The sequence below is a fragment of the Leptodactylus fuscus genome, chromosome 1 (genome assembly GCF_031893055.1).
Source record: "Leptodactylus fuscus isolate aLepFus1 chromosome 1, aLepFus1.hap2, whole genome shotgun sequence".
NCBI classification, from domain to species: Eukaryota; Metazoa; Chordata; class Amphibia; order Anura; family Leptodactylidae; genus Leptodactylus; species Leptodactylus fuscus.
In genome coordinates, this window is record NC_134265.1 from 73340249 (window position 1) to 73358962 (window position 18714).

The following is an 18714-nucleotide window of genomic DNA, read 5'->3' on the forward strand; positions in this document are numbered from 1 at the left end:
TGTGTCCTTAGTTTGCGCTTGAAGCTGTAGAAATTGGGAGTTAATCTGATTGCATTCCAGATAAGTGGTGCTACTCGATAGAAGTCTTACATATGAGCATGGAAATTACCTTTCTAAGTTTAAAAAAGAAAAATTGTTCCTCTAGTGCCACCATTTGGAAGGTAGCTCCCTACATGTCATGCCTGATATTCAAGAAAACTTTGTGACATGACTTGGGATATAAGCCAAGCTAGAAAGTCTTTTCTGAAAGGTTGTTGCTAGATGCACAGTTTTCCTAGATGACAGGAACATTATCTTTACAATGTCTATTATTCCATAATTCTGTGTGAGATGGTGCAAGTGAAGGCTCTATCACATTCAGCTGCATCAGTGTATGAAAATTCACAGAACTCAAATGCATGATGCAGATGATGTAGATATCATGTGAAATATAAAAAACACTACAATATAATAACTCCTTAACATTTCAGTCAGCATACCCATTTAAGGGGGTATCTGTGCTGCCACATCTGTAAAAATAAGGATCCTACAGACCCTAATTACCTCTCCCTGAATCTGTCCCTATATGTGGCCCTGAACACTGACCTTAATACACCTAAATTAAGTTATTAGGACCCAGGCTAAAGCATTTTCCTCAAGGCTTCAAAATGGTCAACTGCTTTTGATGGCTTTTTCGCTAGCATAAACAAACTCATAGAATACTCTCTCACACAGAAGAGTCAACTGGCGAACCCAAGTCTCTTTGCCAATGAGCTAAACAATTTAGATGCAGTACATTTAATAGGTTGGAAATAGCTAGATATGCTCTAGAGACTCCTTTTTCAGTCTTCTAAAGTCATTAGGTAGCTGAGACTTAGGGGTGTGCTACATTATAAAATGTCCCATCCTAAGGTACTTACAGAAATCAGCATTTGGTGTATTGAATTTTGCCAACATCTCTGTAAAAGCTCAAGGAAAGCCGACCCTACAAATGTCTGACGTTTTACGAATGCTCTAGGTTATCCAAATGGAGCGATCCAAATCAAGAAACAATTTCATAGTAACCTCAAGAGAAATGCATATAGGTAGAAGTCCTTTATCCAGTAGATAAAGTTGGATAAGTCCATCAAGTCTAGCCAATAAACCTACCAAGTTAATCCAGATATAGACAAAAAAAAACAAACAAAAGACCGATGCCAATGGTCCTGTCAAAGGAAAAATTCCTTTCCAACTTCGAATATAGCAATTGCACTAAGTCCCCGGACTTTCCAGGTACTGTATTATTTGGTGAAAAATAGAAGAACGGTAATAGGATGCAACATGTGGAAAACCCGGTCATCTGGCTCATTTGGGTTGCCATGTATATATTAGAAGTACCATAATTTCCTGAGTTTGTTCAAGTACTCCACTGAGAGGTATGGGGAGCTTCCAAAAAATATAGTATTTTAGGGATAATCAACATTTTATTGGTGCTTTGTACCTATTCAAGAGATTTCAAACTCCAAATCTTTTGCAGTGTTGCTAAATAACAGGCCATAGTTTAAAAAATCTACTATAGCTGGGAAGCAGGGTAAGTGAGTTGTAAGCAAATGAGTAGACCTGCTGCAATTTGGAATGAATATCAGGAGGTAGCATAAACTCAAATCTGAGACTGGAGATGCTTAATTTGCAGTATGAAATATGACTAAACTAACCAATATCTGAACTATATGAGCCAGGAATGTCAAAGGCAACAATAGTGCAATATGGACATTGTCGGTAAATAGGGCTGTTTTGTGCTCTGTGCCACCCATTGTAATGCCACGTACAGACAAAGAAGAACAGATTATTTAAGCCAGGGGTTCCATGACAATGGTGAAAATAAGAGGGGAGAGTGGGCAACACTATTGGATGCATTTTGTAATGATAATGGTTGTGGATTGATATATTGATGCCTCCTACCACCACCAAGCATGGCTAAACCACCTGAGCAAACCAGACACCCCCCAACCAAACAACAGCCAACCACCAAACCAAAAACACCAACAGATGATAACCAAGGCCAAAATAAAGGCGACCACAGAGGCAAACAGAGAAGAATGGAGAGACGAAATAAATAACTCCAAGAAACTCACCATGTACCAATCCCTACAAAGGGACTACACCATGGCCACCTACCTGGAGAGAATACGCCACCCCAAACACAGACAGACCCTGATCCGGTACAGACTGAGCGCCCACAACCTTGAGATGGAGACGGGGCGACACAGGCAAACATACAAGCCACGGGAGAACAGACTGTGCCAGCACTGTGATCAGGGGGCCCTAGAAGACGAGACCCACTTCCTGCTACACTGCACCAAATACTCAGCTGTGAGGGCCGTCTACTACCAAAGACTCTCTGCCCACATCCCAGACTTCATATCTGCAGACGAGAAGAGGAAACTCTACATCCTACTGGGAGAAGAAGAGGCCACTGTGGAGATCGCTGCCCAGTACGTGTCCAGCTGTCACCAAACAAGAGGAAGATGAGACTCCACAGACTGTTATACCCCAAATCAACAACCCCAACCCCCCATACCCACCACTCACCACATCCCCCCCCCCCCGACTCCAAATCCCCCCCCCCCACTTTACTAACTTTGGCAATGCCAAATATCTATTCGGACGTGCCAATACAGCTTGTTTGATTTGATTTGATATATTGATGCTAACACAAAAGCAAAGGAGTATAACTATAAGGCCATAATAATATTCAGGGCTTTACCTATTATACCAAATTTAGAGAGCACAGCACTGAGATAGCCCAAATGTAAGCAGTCCAACAGCTATAACTTTAGTTGCACTCATCACAACTACAATTTTAGAAGAAAATTTGAAGATATAAAAATAAATCTCTTATACGTAAAAAGTCTGCACAGTTTCTCCCACTCTCATCTCATCTTTGTATACATCTGAAATTTCTCTAAAAGTTCATTTTAAAGATATTTGCTGCCTACTCCTTTCAAGAGCCTCTCACGTCTCCAATTCTTTTCATTGATTAAGCTGAGACTGCAGAATGCACAAGCTCTCAGTATCCATCAAACGCCTCCTCATGCCACCCCTGTGCTCTTGAGGGAAGAGCTCACAGTAAAATAGAAGCTAGTTAAATACAGTGTGTGGCACTTCACCAAAGTTAGAATATAATTTCCATATATACATTTTCACTGCCTGGCTCAAAACTTAGAATGTGTCTAACATTACATGGGTCCACATGAATATGATACCTAGCTAGATGGGGTAAAGCTTGCCGTACATGTTATATAGCTGAGATGTGTTGTAGAATGGAGGAATTTTGGACAGATTTAGAGGTAAATTCCATCTCAATATTAGCACCAAATTCCCGTCTGATTCTGCCTCTCGTATACAACAGGAGACAGAGATACAATTACGCTGAAAAAATAAGCATCCTGCTCCATATTGTTGTAGACTCTGTTGCTGATTCCACTGCAGAACTCGACTTGCGGGGTCACTCCGCTAATTGGGCACTTTCATGTGAGCCTAATCAGTGGGTAAGTGCTGCGGCATGAAAGCCAAGGCTCTGCTGGAGGGGTACACATGGAAGAGGAAGTTGAAGCAGAAGTCTGCCTCAAATTCCTCTTCGATTTCTGCCATATGAGCATTCCCATACTATTCTCAGCCAAGGCACTGAAGGCAATACATTTCTTATCTTATCTGAAAGAATAGCAATGTTTCATATCCAGCATATCCGATCATTCTTTTTGGCTGCAGCCATACATATTACCGTATCACTTCATCTTTCCGCATTGACAGATTAGGACAATTTTAACCTAATGTATATAAGGTCACAATTGGCCTAGCCAGTCTCCAGACTTTTATCCCATAGAAAACTTATGGAGGGAGCTGAAGCTCTGAGTTGCCAAGTGACAGCCTCAAATCTTAATGATTTAGAGATGATCTGCAAAGAGGAGTGACCCGGAATTCCTCCTGACATGTGCGCAAACCTCTCCATCAACTACAAAAAGATCTCAGACTGCTGTGCGCACCAACAAGGGTTTTGCCAACAAATATTAAGACTTGTTTGCCAGAGGGATCAAATACTTATTTCTCTGTGCAAAATGCAAATACATTTATAAAATGTATACAATGTGATTTTCTGGATTTTATTTTTGATATTCTATCTCTTACTGTTAAAATTAACCTACCCTTAAAATTATAAACTGTTCATGTCTTTGTCAGTGGGAAAACTTACAAGATCAGCAAGGGATCAAATAATTGTTTCCTTCACTGTACATGCTATATTTTTGGATGGAATTTAATCAGTACAGACTAATTCTAAAGTTAATTGGGTGTAAATTAACAAACCAGTAATTTCCAATGAAGATAATGAATATTATCATCATAATGAAAATGATTTTGACTTGCAAAAAATTAAACATCATTGAAGCCCCATTGTGGTGTCTCATCTAAACATATCTACACAATACATATGATCAACCTTCCAATACCAAATTTTTGTAAGCATCTTAAAACATGTAACTCTTTGTGTCCAAGCCTGAGATATGTTAAATGTGTACCAGCCAACGGAAGGGAATTCAGATATCATTATCAAGATTTATTAAAAAAAAACAAAACTGGTGCAAAATAGTACAATTAAGCCCATTTTTCCAGGTCCTCCATTTTCGGTGTCCTCAACTATTCTTGTTAGAAAAAGATGACATCTTTGAGAAGACCATCTCCTTAACCAGACTCTTTTGTTTATGAAAATAGATCTTGTTAAGGGGGTGACTGATATTCAAAGCCAATTGGCATTTGGTTAATGCCATTAAAGCGAATTTGGTATTTGGGTCTACCAAACTTTGCACTTTTTTTTTTTTTTTTAATAAATTTCTCTGTACATGTTGTAAGATATTTTCTGAAAGTTGACCTGGATGAGATTGTCAAAGTATTATATTTCTACAGAACAGGAAATATGTATAATTACAGGCGTCTGCTGCTAGAGAAATGATAATATTACGTCATATCTGTATCACTGTAATAAATGGCTGAAGCAGATACAACTGTGTACAATAGTTCATTTATGAGAACACAGATTGCATTTATTGCTTTTTTGTAGGTTTTTTAACAGACTTGGCATCATCATACAATTTCTGAATTTGATATCACATACTACAGTACAATTAATTTTCCTTGCAGATTTAATTCAGTTTTGCCTGTCCATATATTTTTCCATCAATAATTGAAATAGATTCTGAATTTGCAAACATTTTGCATTAATCTATTCAATCACCTTATGTAAGTCATTCCATGATTGACATAAGTCTAAACAATGATTGTCAATAACATTAAGAGATACAGTCGATGTTGGCTTTGTGCCTAGTCAGGAAGTGATGGCAGGGACATAAGCAGCTGTACATCCTGTGGTGGGTGACATTTTCAATCTGCTAATAATATGAACAGTCTTGTAATATTACCATCATAGGATTATGCTTATGTATTCACTATTTGTTGTGGTTTTACAGCCTGGATTCAGTTGCCACATTGTTTAATGGTCACAACGTGCAGATACACCTGGACGTCAATCCCGTAGCATGCTATAGGTCCATGTATTGCAGCTAGAATATTAATCCTTAAAGTGGTTTCCCCTCTGTATTTAAATTTGTAGACAATCTATGGGTATCTCCAGATGTAAACAACTTTTCATAAATTAATGCTTCAGGTTAAAACTTTGTAATATATCTTATAAAAGAAATATGTTTTCTTCTTCACTCTTTAGGCAGCTATTATCTCCTTATCAGTCTATAAAGTGAGGAGAGGGATAGAAAATACACTCTTATGATTGCTGCTGTTACACTCTTTTTTAAAACACTGCTAGGTTGTAGATAAGAGGCTGTTAGTACACAGAATGAGGAAATAAATCAATTAACCAGCAGACAGGAGAATCTTACTCATCCCCTTCCTCCTCCATAATGTTGTATGTGAGAGGCGGAATACAAAGTGGAATATAATGTAAACAAATCAGCCAGACTGACAATAAGAAGCAGGAGAAAAAGAAAATAAGTGGTGAAGGAAACTGATCTCCTTATTAAGATATATTAGAAAGTTAAATATTTTTGCCACTATATTTTATACTATATTTTGCTAAATTTTGAAGATTTTCTCTAACCATTTTAGTAGTGACCATTTTAGTCTTTTGTTTTGACATAAATAACCATAAATGCAGGAACTCCAGCATGCAAAAAAAGATAATCTAACCACACTAAAAGAAATCATGGCTGGGTTTCTGACTCGTGCCAGACTATAGAAAGTTCCTGCATTAGTCATCCATTGGCAGCTGATCAAGACACTAGACTGTTACCAGTAAGGGCTCATTCACATCTGCGGCCCGGCACTCCGTACTTAGGTTTCCGTTTCCTGCCTAAAACACAGGCAGGATACGGAAACCTGCAGGAGACTTTCTCACCCATTCATTTGAATGGGTGAGAGAGATGTCCGGCTGTGAGCGGCGGTGAGCGTTTTGCGCTCTCCGCCGCGAAACCGGGTTTTATAATCCGGACACAGAGTCGGACATGCAGTACTCTGTGTCCGGATAAAAAAATCCGGTTTCGCGGCGGAGAGCCTAAAACGCTCACCGCCGCTCACGGCCGGACCCGGTCTATGGTTTCCGTCTTCTGGCATGCAGAAGACGGAAACCATAGAACGGAGACCCCAAACGCAGGTGTGAACCTAGCGTAAGATGGTTATATGCAATATAAATACTATTAGAGATTTATCATGTATATAAAGCCATAGATTAAAGCTTGAGTGTCTAATCGCTGTGGGTCTCAGTGCTATGGGTCCTACCACTAAGAGGTCTAGCAATCTTGAAAACAGGGCTCTTTTCCGAACATTTTTTTTTTTTTTTTTTTGCAGCACATTGCAGTGCATTGAAGATTGAAGTTTTAACAGTTTATTGGACTAAAATGGATAGCCGAGTCCTGTGCATGCATGTCTCGCCTGTCTTCAATAGTCTCCTGGGCTTTAGACGTACGGGGTGGAACCCCCTGGATTCCATTATAGTCCAGTAAGGTCTATTAGTTTCTATTAGTTTAGGTGGATCTGGCACTGTGACATGGCTTGGATTTATAATAGAAACCAAAAGGCGGAACCTTAGCTACCATTGGCTAGCTTTGATAGTTTTAGTCACTGTAAACGCTGAGTTATAGATATGAGCTCCTAATATTGAAATATAAGAAACAACACATGGAGGTAATCTTGACTTATCTTTATTTCCCAGCTGACTTTGGACTTTCAAAAATTGTGGATGACCAAGTGACAATGAAGACCGTGTGTGGAACCCCAGGCTATTGTGGTGAGCTAAATATGTTTTCACTATGTGTGCTTACATTTCTATTGTAACAAGGAATAGTGGTCTAAAGCTCTATGACAGTGAAAGATGAATATCTAATAGATATGCCATCAAACAGTAGCGTAACTAGGAATGATGGACCCCAAGGCGAACATTTGACATAACATTTGTGACGCATAAAGATGCAAGCCCAGCCCATGTGACGTCTGGGACGTCACCAAGTAGGCCTGAAGCCTTACGGAGCCCAGGAGAGGTAAATAACATAATTTTTCATGGTACCTCACCTCTTCTAGCCCTCTGACCATTATACTCAGGGGCCTGTATGGGTAACAGCCTAACAAAAAATAAACAAAACAGAACCCCATCAGGGGCCCGATGAGCCCGCTAATGTCCCAGGCCCTGTGGCAGTCGCTATCACTGCTACCACAGTAGTTACGCCCCTGGCATCAAACACTGCTGCAGAACCAACTCCATCATCTGTCTACTACAGAATGGGTTTGCCATGAGCTTCCTATACTTAAGATTTGTAGCAGGCCTCTTATTCTGAACCTACAAGGCATATGGAAATTGGATTGCAAACTGGATGTTCCATTTTCTATGGCCACTAATATTGTGCTTGGAAAGACAAAGATAAAAGACCATCTACTGCTGTATATGGCTAACAGAATGCTGTTGTAATATTCCAGGGGCATATGATCCCTACGTGTAAGATTAAACAAGCTGAACTGTGTCATACGTTGCTATAATTTCTTTGTTCTGATATAGTTTGACTCATTCATCAAAAGTTTTTTTTCTGCAGAAAGTGTCCTTCTTGCCCATGGCAACCAATCAGACTATAGGGACACATTTATAGACATTTTTGATTCATGAATCATAATAATCCTAAAACAAAATAATGTAATATCTGAAATTGCTCTGGGCCTATTTTTAATTGAGATTCATAACTCATCAAAGCTTACAGTTATTTAATCAGCCTGTGATATTAAATTATTCTGGATCTACCACGCTTATTAAGAAGCTGAATTATTACAATAGATACAATTTATTCCTTTCTCCTGTGCCCACTATATACGTTTCTGCTGATAATCTCTCAGAGTTTGCTCTCAGGATTTTGCTGTAACAGATGGGAGAGACTAGTAATAGTCTACTGAATATATACAAATAATAGCAAATGCGGCTATGCAGATCTGTCCGGAACTGAAAGGTCAACATTTACAACCCACCCATGAATATTATTATGAGGAGAAAGAAAAAATAAAGAGAAGATTCACTTTTCTCTTGGTATTTGTTTTACATAAAATTACAAGAATTGCAGTACTATACACAGATCTTGTTAGAGGGCATGCAAAGTCTCCATTTTGTCAAGTCGAAAGTCTCTTCTGTGACTTCTCATATCTCAGTGTGCCGTTGAATATATGCCCTTGATATACCAGTTATATACCCTCTCAACTGCATACATCTGCTATTGACTGCCATTACAAAACTAGATAGATAGATAGATAGATAGATAGATAGATAGATAGATAGATAATTAGTTTTTTGTATTCCATGCTTTTTGAAATACAGTTAAAATATACTTATATTAACCAAACAAGTAGCAAAAGGTCAACTTTTTTTGCAACCAAAGCCTAGGGGAACCCAAGCATATAAGTCAAGAGAGTTTCATAGCTCTAATGTGTAGCAAGCTCCATGAACGTTGAGTGAACAGAGACGTTTTTTCTGCTGATACCTTGTTTATGTAGGTAATTTTGCCCAATGTACATCATTACCTTTGCTTTGTCCTGGTTTTCTCTATTACATTTTGGGTATCTACATTACATACCTTCCAACTTTACAAAGTGCTGTCATAAATATATACAGTGCATACTTCAGTTATACCTTAGTAAGGTTGGGTTCACACTACCATTGAATTCCATTATGAAGGTGTCCATTTAAAAAAAAACAAAAAACCCCGACATGTAGTTTTTTTCTGTCCTCTTGAAAAGTCGGACATCTTTACAAGCGGACAGTGAAGGAAGGGCACGGAGTGCAAAAGAACGCACCCGATCGCCATTTAAATGAATGAAAAGTGTCACGGACACAGCTAGTGTCCGTTGCTAATGTCCATGTGAGATTGTGAACGGACACTAGGAGCGGACACTGCCTGTCGGACACTGACGGTAGTGTGAACGCCCCCTAAGCATGTGTAGAAAAAACGGACACAAAATAACGGACAGTAACTGATAGCCATCAGTTACTGTCCATTAAATGTCTTTTGCCCATAGACTGATGAAAAAAACTTCAAAAAAATAACAGACACTTGCCGTCCGTTTTTTCAAACGGATACAAAAGTCCTACATGTAGGATAGTTGGTCCGCTGGAAAAAAAAAGGACTTCTGATGTGAAGGTTGTAAATATATGAATCACAAAAACATTGTTACCCTTAATACTAAATGCAGTACAATTGCTTAAGTTTGAAACTGAATATGATATTACATAACAAGATGGCCCCTATGCTTGGTTGCTGTGCTCAGGAGTAGGCGTGACCATGTGGAACAAGGAGACTCCACAGGGTTTCCCATGGGAGATGGGAGGGCCTGGCACTTCCACACAAAGTGACATCACAGGAAGGGGCGTCGCAGGAGGTCACTGCTATCACGGAGGTTGTACCCTAGAGATGATGTCACAGGAGGCGGATACCCTGTCCAACCAATCAGACTCATGACAGAGCTTGCTGTTGTTTACTTCCTGTAATTGGATATAAAAAACCTGCACATGTTCAATAAAGGTCTCTTTGTGTGCACTGCTGTGGTTGAGAGGAGCTTGTACCAACGCTTGTTGTGTGGTGTGAGTTCTTCAATGCTAGCATTTAGTCTTTGAATTTGGCCAGCCATAGTCACTCAGTTACCGGAGAGGGGACCACCAAGGCCCTGTCCCTGACACTGACAGATTGGGTGTAAATGGGCGCAAATGGACACTAACGGACAGTAACAGACACAAGATAAAATCCCATTGAAGTGAATGGAAATTTTAATGGATCTTTGATGGTTCAGCTAATATCTGTTGCTAAAATCTTGTAATGGGCAATGGCTACGGACACTGCTGACGGTCACCAACGGTAGTATGAACACTCCCTTAGAGCTTAGTTCACGTTCACATACTATAAGCATACTACTATCAGGTTTTGATACAATAGCAGCAGCAGGTAGATAAGAAATCTCTGAAGCTCTGTGTATTGTTATAGTGATATTCCTGTTACTGAGAGCTTTCAAAAAATAAAACCACATTAGATAGTGGAACTCTTAACATACTGTAGGGAATTATTGTATGTGTATATATCCTTAAGTTCACTGCATGTATTGTGTATTACCCCTACTTATGTGGCACTAGTAGATTGGTAATGGTTCATTTTAGTTCCCTGTCTGAGTTTCTCACTGTCAAATGTCCCCACACACTAGGAGTTAGTATATATTTTTTTAGAGTTCTTAATAAAAAGATTTTGACCTAAGACCTGAGTACTGTAAAGCTAGAGTACCATTACAATCCAATATGCTTGGTCCTGGTGTTAAAGGGGTTGTCCTTGTCCAGGACATATTTTTTTTTTTTTTACATACTCTCCTGTCCACCCTGCTTGGCCTTCTGGCAAAACAAAACAGCAGGACCAGACCGGGAGACATCTGGGACAGGTGAGTATGCTTTTTTTATTTTTTTCACATTCCCTGGCCTAATATAATTTTTTTTTTTATCCTGGATAACCTTTGAAGCTTGCTCTTACTACATACCTTTAAAGGATTCTATCTGTAAGGGAATTGCTAGAGCAGCAATTTCCCAGTAACTGCTGATGAGTCCTGGGGGGAGGGGCACAAGGGACGGTGAACCCTAAGCTTAAACCCCCCCGCTGTCCCTTCCTGTTTACCGATCCTATCCTAAGCAATAGTGGCAACCGGTCGATGGGCTCTTCCTATATAAGTGACAACACAGACCCCTACAAGACAAACAACAACAAAGGGAGGTCAGCTAGCCATGGATACGGTAACAGTCGAGCAACACAGTCCAGAATCGGAATCCAAAAGAATAGTCACAAGGGAAGCCAGTGGTCAGAGGTAAGCAAAATAGAAGCAGAAGAGGAGCTTAGCAGGGACAAAGTCACAGGACAGAGTCTCAATAGCCAACATGGCTGTGTGGGCTAATGGCTTGTATATAGGAAGCCAAAGACCCGCCCTAGGCTTGACTGGTAGACAGGCTGTCAATCACACAGGCCAGACTAGAATTAACCATTTGATGATCAGAGAGGAATAAGGTGCAGGAGATGGGTGTGGTGGGAATTCAATTACAGAGGAGAGATAATAGAGCAGTATTCACAAAGTGCAATGAAAAACTCTAAGCAAAGAATCAAAATGAGCCCGCCTCCTGCGCTGCAGCATGCATACGGAGGGTGGTGCAGAGACCTGAACAGGTAGAGACTTTACACTATCATTAGAATCCCATTTTGAACTAAGACCACATCAGAATAGCCTTAAGAAAGGCTACCTACCTTTATTATTCTGATCCGCACTGCTGTTCTGGTGTTATTTTGTTTTTTCATTGTATGGAAATGAGTCTTCAGAAAGCACAGGGGGCATCCCTTGTGGTGACCGAAGACTCTCAAGCGACACCTACATCTTCTTCTCCCGACCACCATGTCATTGACCGTGTTTTCAGCTGACAACCAACTGCGCATGTCCGTTCGGCCATTTTCCTGTGGCCTCTTACACGAGCATCTGTTCTGCCACAGGAAAATGGCCGAACTGACATGCGCAGTCAGCTCTGCCAGCTGAAGTGGCGGCTGATTACACGGTGAAGAGGTAGTCGGGAGAAGAAGATGGAGGGTGTCACTGGAGAGTCTTTGTACAGCACAGGGGACGCTCCCTGTGCTTTCTTAAGATTTATTTGCATACAGTGAAAACAACAAAATAACACTGGAACAGTGGTGCGGAACAGAATAATAAAGGAAGAGGAAGACTAGCCTTTCTTAAGGCTATTCCGACATGTATTTAGTTCAAAAGGGATTCTAATGATAGAATCCCTTTAATTTAATGAAAGCAAATGTATAAGTACATTAGTAATATTTGTATCATGTTAGTATGAAGTCTGTTCACACCAATGAATCGAGTAGAACAAGTTTTAGTCGATGTTATTACACAGCCGTCCTTTGGTGAATTTCACTTTGTTCTGCACGCTGCCTAATTTCTGACAAACAGACTTGATATTCCTGCAGAAGTGAGGCCACGGCTGCTTATTACGCATCTGTTTCCTGGTCTGAATTATTTATTCCTGTCAAACCAAATGCCCCGATAATTTTGTTAGGTTCTTACTAATTCAATATTTCATTCTCTTTGTTAAACTAAACAGAACATACAGTATTGTACAAAGAAGTGGCTTTTCTAATGAGAAAAAAATACTTGTAATTACAATGCTCATGGCGTATTTAGTGAGCCCAGTTACAGTAAAATCTTAGCTTCACTGTGGAGGGTATACAATATACATTTTATAGGGAAAAACTAGAGAATAAATTATAATGGACTCTCAGGCTGACAGTATAGAAAGATCCTGTGTACACAGGCCATCCATTAGTAAAAATGGCCTTGCTTGTCCATGGATCTAGCCAAAAATATTTGTATATAAGACAAAAGATAAAACAACCCATTAATAGTCCCACCATGGGGAAATCCAGTGTGTTACAGCAGCATGGATAATACAGTAATATATTACAAGAAAGAACACATACAAGCTCAGGACAGCAGATAGAAAAGATACTAGGAGTCATAGCAACTAGGAAGAAAAGGAAAGACTTCAGGATCATTTAGTTCTCTGTGCGGAGAGATCTTTGCTTAGCTTGAGGGTGATTATACAACCTGACCACAGTGGGGAGGAAAGATCTCCGATAGCGCTCCTTCTCACACTCGGGTTGAACCAGTCGGTCACTGACAGTACTGCCCAGTGCTATCACGGTATCACGGTTGTCCTCCAGCATGGATATAAGTACATAAGTACAGTACAGACCAAAAGTTTGGACACACCTTCTCATTCAAAGAGTTTTCTGTATTTTCATGACTATGAAAATTGTAGATTCATACTGAAGGCATCAAAATTATGAATTAACACATATGGAATTATATACTTAACAAAAAAGTGTGAAACAACTGAAAATATGTCTTATATTCTCGGTTCTTTAAAGTAGCCACCTTTTGCTTTGATTCCTGCTTTGCACACTCTTGGCATTCTCTTGATGAGCTTCAAGAGGTAGTCACCAGAAATGGTTTTCACTTCACAGGTGTGCCCTGTCAGGTTTAATAAGTGGGGTTTCTTGCCTTATAAATGGGGTTGGGACCATCAGTTGTGTTGTGCAGAAGTCAGGTGGATACACAGCAGAAAGTCCTACTGAATAGAATGTTAGAATTTGTATTATGGCAAGAAAAAAGCAGCTAAATAAATAAAAACAAGTGGCCATCATTACTTTAAGAAGTGAAGGTCAGTCAGTCCGAAAAATTGGGAAAACTTTGAAAGTGTCCCCAAGTGCAGTTGCTAAAACCATCAAGCGCTACAAAGAAACTGGCTCACATGAGGACCGCCCCAGGAAAGGAAGACCAAGAGTCACCTCTGCTGTGGAGGATAAGTTCATCAGAGTCACCAGCCTCAGAAATCGCAGGTTAAAAGCAGCTCAGATTATAGACCAAGTCAATGCCACACAGAGTTCTAGCAGCAGACACATCTCTACAAAAACTGGTAAGAGGAGACTTTGTGCAGCAGGCCTTCATGGTAAAATAGCTGCTAGAAAACCACTGCTAAGGACAGGCAAGAAGCAGAAGAGGCTTGTTTGGGCTAAAAAACATAAGGAATGGACATTAGAGCAGTGGAAATCTGTGCTTTGGTCTGATGAGTCCAAATTTGAGATCTTTGGTTCCAACCACCGTGTCTTTGTGCAACGCAGAAAAGGTGAACGGATGGACTCTACATGCCTGGTTCCCACCGTGAAGCATGGAGGAGGAGGTGTGATGGTGCTTTGCTGGTGAAACTGTTGGGGACATTCAAAATTGAAGGCATACTGAACCAGCATGGCTACCACAGCATCTTGCAGCGGCATGCTATTCCATCCGGTTTGCGTTTAGTTGTACCATCATTTATTTTTCAGCAGGACAATGACCCCAAACACATCTCCAGACTGTGTAAGGGCTATTTGACCAAGCAGGATAGTGATGGGGTGCTGGCCTCCTCAGTCACCTAACCTGAACCCAATTGAGATGGTTCAGGGTGAGCTGGACCGCAGAGTGAAGGCAAAAGGGCCAACAAGTGCTAAGCATCTCTGGGAACTCCTTCCAGACTGTTGGAAGACCATTTCCTGTGACTACCTCTTGAAGCTCATCAAGAGAATGCCAAGAGTGTGCAAAGCAGTAATCAAAGCAAAAGGTGAAGAACCTAGAATATAGGACATATTTTCAGTTGTTTCACACTTTTTTGTTAAGTATATAATTCCACCTGTGTTAATTCATAGTTTTGATGCCTTCAGTTTGAATCTACAATTTTCATAGTCATGAACCTGTTTGAATGAGAAGGTGTGTCCAAACTTTTGGTCTGTACTGTACATAGGTACATATGCTTTGTAAAATGATAACTTATCCTACTTGAAATAGCTTTTAGAAGATGAATAGATCATGACAATAAAGCAAGGTGCAGAAATGGAGCTCACTGGATGTCTCTGCTTTGTACATTAGTGAATGTTTGAAGTTGTGGAGATACGGAAATTTCTATAATTACTTTTGTCAAGTCACCGAGCTCAAATTTCTACCTTTGCCTGGTCTTGCAATGAAACACAATGCTCTTGACTATGTCTGTATGCTTGTTTGTAGTTATGTGGCTCCTTTTACTTGGAGATCTATCTTTTCTGGTTAACATTGCTCATTGGGACATTATTTCTAAAATATGTCTATTGTCAGCCCATTGTAAAGCTATGCGTGACTTATACCGTATTGCACCTAATGCACTTCAGTCTTGTTACTGTAAGCAGTGTGACTAATGCTACATTGCATTTCATTGTGCTGTGTTTCTTGTTGCCTAGTATTTTGATGGTATGTCTCTTCCCTGCTGAGTACATGGTTTATACAGTGCGAGCTGGTTGTCAGGGATTGATGTGTGTAGGCGACAGGTGCGCTTTAAATATAGGTAAATGTAAGGTAAACTTTAGTGATTCATCCATTTCTAGCTGAAATCGAATTATCCAAATTGATCTGATAAATATAACATGGCTCATTTATTGTACTAAGCAGCGCTATAAATCTACGGTATTATATTGTATACAGGTAAAATAAATAGCGTTGCCGTAACATATTCATCTCCTTGAATGTATTAGCGCAGCTCCGCTACCAGCTCTACAATGCTAATGGCACATATATCTAATGTCGCCGTTGTCTCCCACTATGTCTTTGATCCTAATTTGTTTTTAATCACTTATCCCCTTAGTTTTATAAGGAGGCTTTGAAGTCATCTGAGGCCAGAAGGATTATATTGATTTTTTTGCCTTTTCTGCCAGAGTTTATTTAATTTGTAACAACTCTGCTAAAAGGGTCATTGCAAATGATCATCTCTTCTGTCTTACAGACACATTAAAATGACAATGTCTTGCCCATCAGATATTCATATTTTTTCCAGGGTTAGACACAAATCTTAATGGAAAATGTTCATTTCACTGAGATTTGCATTGCAAAGTATTTCAGATGCCCCTTAGCAACAGACTGTAAACAGTTTTGGTGACTGTAAGCTGACAAAGTTTTGGTTTGCACCTCTTACGAAGGAGCAAATAAGTAAATGGCGCCCTGTAGTCGGATCACTGCAGACCAAAACAGATTGTAGCCGTACAAATGTAGTAGAGTTAACCCCAAGTTCTGCAATCGGTTAAACTGCCATATTGTCACATTATATCACAGGAGACAACAAAACCAATAAAAAGTCATTGGAAAAAACATTTTTCAATAGTTTTTCATTAATTTTAGGCATCCAAGGCAATAGTCTGAGGTGGTAACTCCTGGCGTAAATTGTGGACGGGGGAGGGGGAATTCTTTTTTAATTGGATACTACTATTGGATTATTGCAACAGTTTGGGGCCAATAACTTACTCACCCATCCACACTTCTGTCCAGGCTGGCCTCTAGGCAGCACTGCATGTGAAAGAGGACCTTACACCATCTAGGGTACATGCGGTTTAATACACCGCTAGAAAGCAGACAATGCACTGAATTCAGGGCACCATTGGCTTTCCCTTTCTGTGTCCCCGGTGAAGAGCTATTGGTGCCGGTACCGTAGCTCTTCACTGTCAGAAGGGCATTTCTGACAGTCAGGAACACCCTTCCTCACAGCAGCGTCTATTGCGTCTAGTGAGAGCTGGGCGGTAAGCAACAACCACTCTCACAGTACAGCACTGTTGGCTTTCTAGCAATGTATTAACCCGCATGTGCCCCAGATAGTGAAAGGTCCTTTTTAAGTCACAACGCTGAACAATGCCAGGACGTACTGTACTGTACCCTGGAGGTGGCAGTGGAGGCAGTCTGGACAGGAGCATGGACAGTTGAGATTAGGAAATTATCAGACGTTACCTGTAGGCATAATCCAGTAGGTAGCAGCTCAACATATCATTGTGTAGGTGCGAAGAAAGGGATACCATATACATTGGAAGAAAAAAAGGGGGCAATATAGTAAGGGGGGGCAAAAAAGGTGGCTATATACTGTATGGGGCCAAAACAAAAGGGGGTATAAACTAAAGTATGTTGGGGAAAAAAAAGGGCGGCCATATATTGTATAGAGCCAAAAAAGGAGAGCCATATACTGTATGGGCATGAAAATAGGGGACTGTCGCTTGATAGTATGATCTATTCTATTGCCAAAACTGGACTTGAGGAAATTATATCCTCAGGAGGAATAGTCACTTGGAAGAGAGAGCTCCCCATCTTAACTGAGGAACACATGCTGAAAATGCAAAAATGTTTAATGTGGCCACATATTTGGAAATGCAATGTAAACTGTTACATAGGGGGATATTTCTTCCCTAATAACAAGCATTGATGGGGATGATGACAATATCTAATTGCCCAAAGTGAAGCAATACTATGTATTTCAGTACATTGTGCAGGGATCTTTGATCTTGGCTTCAAGTACCCTTGTGGAACATGTAAAAAGTGGAAAAAAATTTATTTATTTATTTTATTTATTTTTTTGTTTTTTATCTTAAAAATTAAAAGTTATGTTTTAAATTTACTCTTTCTGTGACAAAGTTAATATTTGAGTAAATTACCCGTCAGTGAATTCAATCTAAATAATAGTTTAAAAAAAACATATATTTAAAAAATATATAATGCAAACAAAAAAAAATAAACACTTTAGGTATCACCACATGCATATAAGTCCCCACCATGCAAGAATAGTGTTATTTAATCCATACAGTGAATGCCATAAAAAGGAAATATACCGCAATGTGCAAATTAAAGGGATCCTATCATACAAACACATTTTTTTCTTAGTAACACGTCGGATTAGCCTTAAGAAAGGCTATTTGTCTCCTACCCTGTTTCCCCTAAAATAAGACATCCCCCAAAAGTAGGGCATGGGGGGAGGTTTTGTTAAATTGCCTAATATAAGGCACCCCCCTGAAAATAAGACACTTCCGTTAAGGAAGTGCCGGCATGACTGCCGATTGTCTCCCGCTCCAGCCGCTCCATAAGACATCCCCCGAAAATAAGACAGGTCATATATTTCGGAAGAGAATTTAATATAAGACACTGTCTTATTTTCGGGGAAACAGGGTACCTTTCGTTATCTTCTCCGCGCCACCGTTCCATAGGAATCCCGGTTGGTTTTGGTATGCAAATTAGTGGGCCCGCCCCCAGTGCTGCGAGAGAACTGAATTGCACACCGACAAGAACTGGGATTCCTACGGAACGGTGGCATGGAGAAGACAACGAAAGGTAGGAGACGAATAGCCTTTCTTAAGGCTATTCGGAGGTGTTACTAAGAAAAAAATGTGTTTGTATGATAGGATCCCTTTAACGCATTTTGGTCGCTTTGCTTTCCTCAAAAAATTATAATAAAAAGTGATCAGAAAGTCATACATACCAAACATTGGTACCAATAAAAATTTACCCCGCAAATAAAAAGCCCTGACAGTTATAGTACTGTTGATGGAGACACCTATAAATTGTTATAGGGGTCAGAATACGATGACTCCTGGAAAATTGTTTATTTTCAAAAAGTGACCTTTTATTTGTAAAAGCAGTAAAACCTAATAAAACCCATAAATATGGTACTGCCGTAATCGTAATGATCCACCGGACAAAGCTGTCATATAAACGCCGTAAAAGAAAAATGCTAAAAAATTCTGATAGAATTGTGCATTATTTCATATG

At 39.9% G+C, this 18714-nt stretch overlaps 1 protein-coding gene across 2 annotated transcripts in view; it reads left to right on the forward strand.

Moving 5' to 3' along the window:
* The window catches only part of CAMK4 (calcium/calmodulin dependent protein kinase IV), a 173725-nt gene that overhangs the window by 138655 nt on the left and 16356 nt on the right, over positions 1-18714 (forward strand). For both annotated transcript variants that reach the window (XM_075272257.1, XM_075272258.1), the window contains one exon: positions 7235-7309. In XM_075272257.1, the coding sequence (XP_075128358.1) occupies positions 7235-7309 (75 nt within the window). The remainder of the gene's footprint in view (positions 1-7234; positions 7310-18714) is intronic.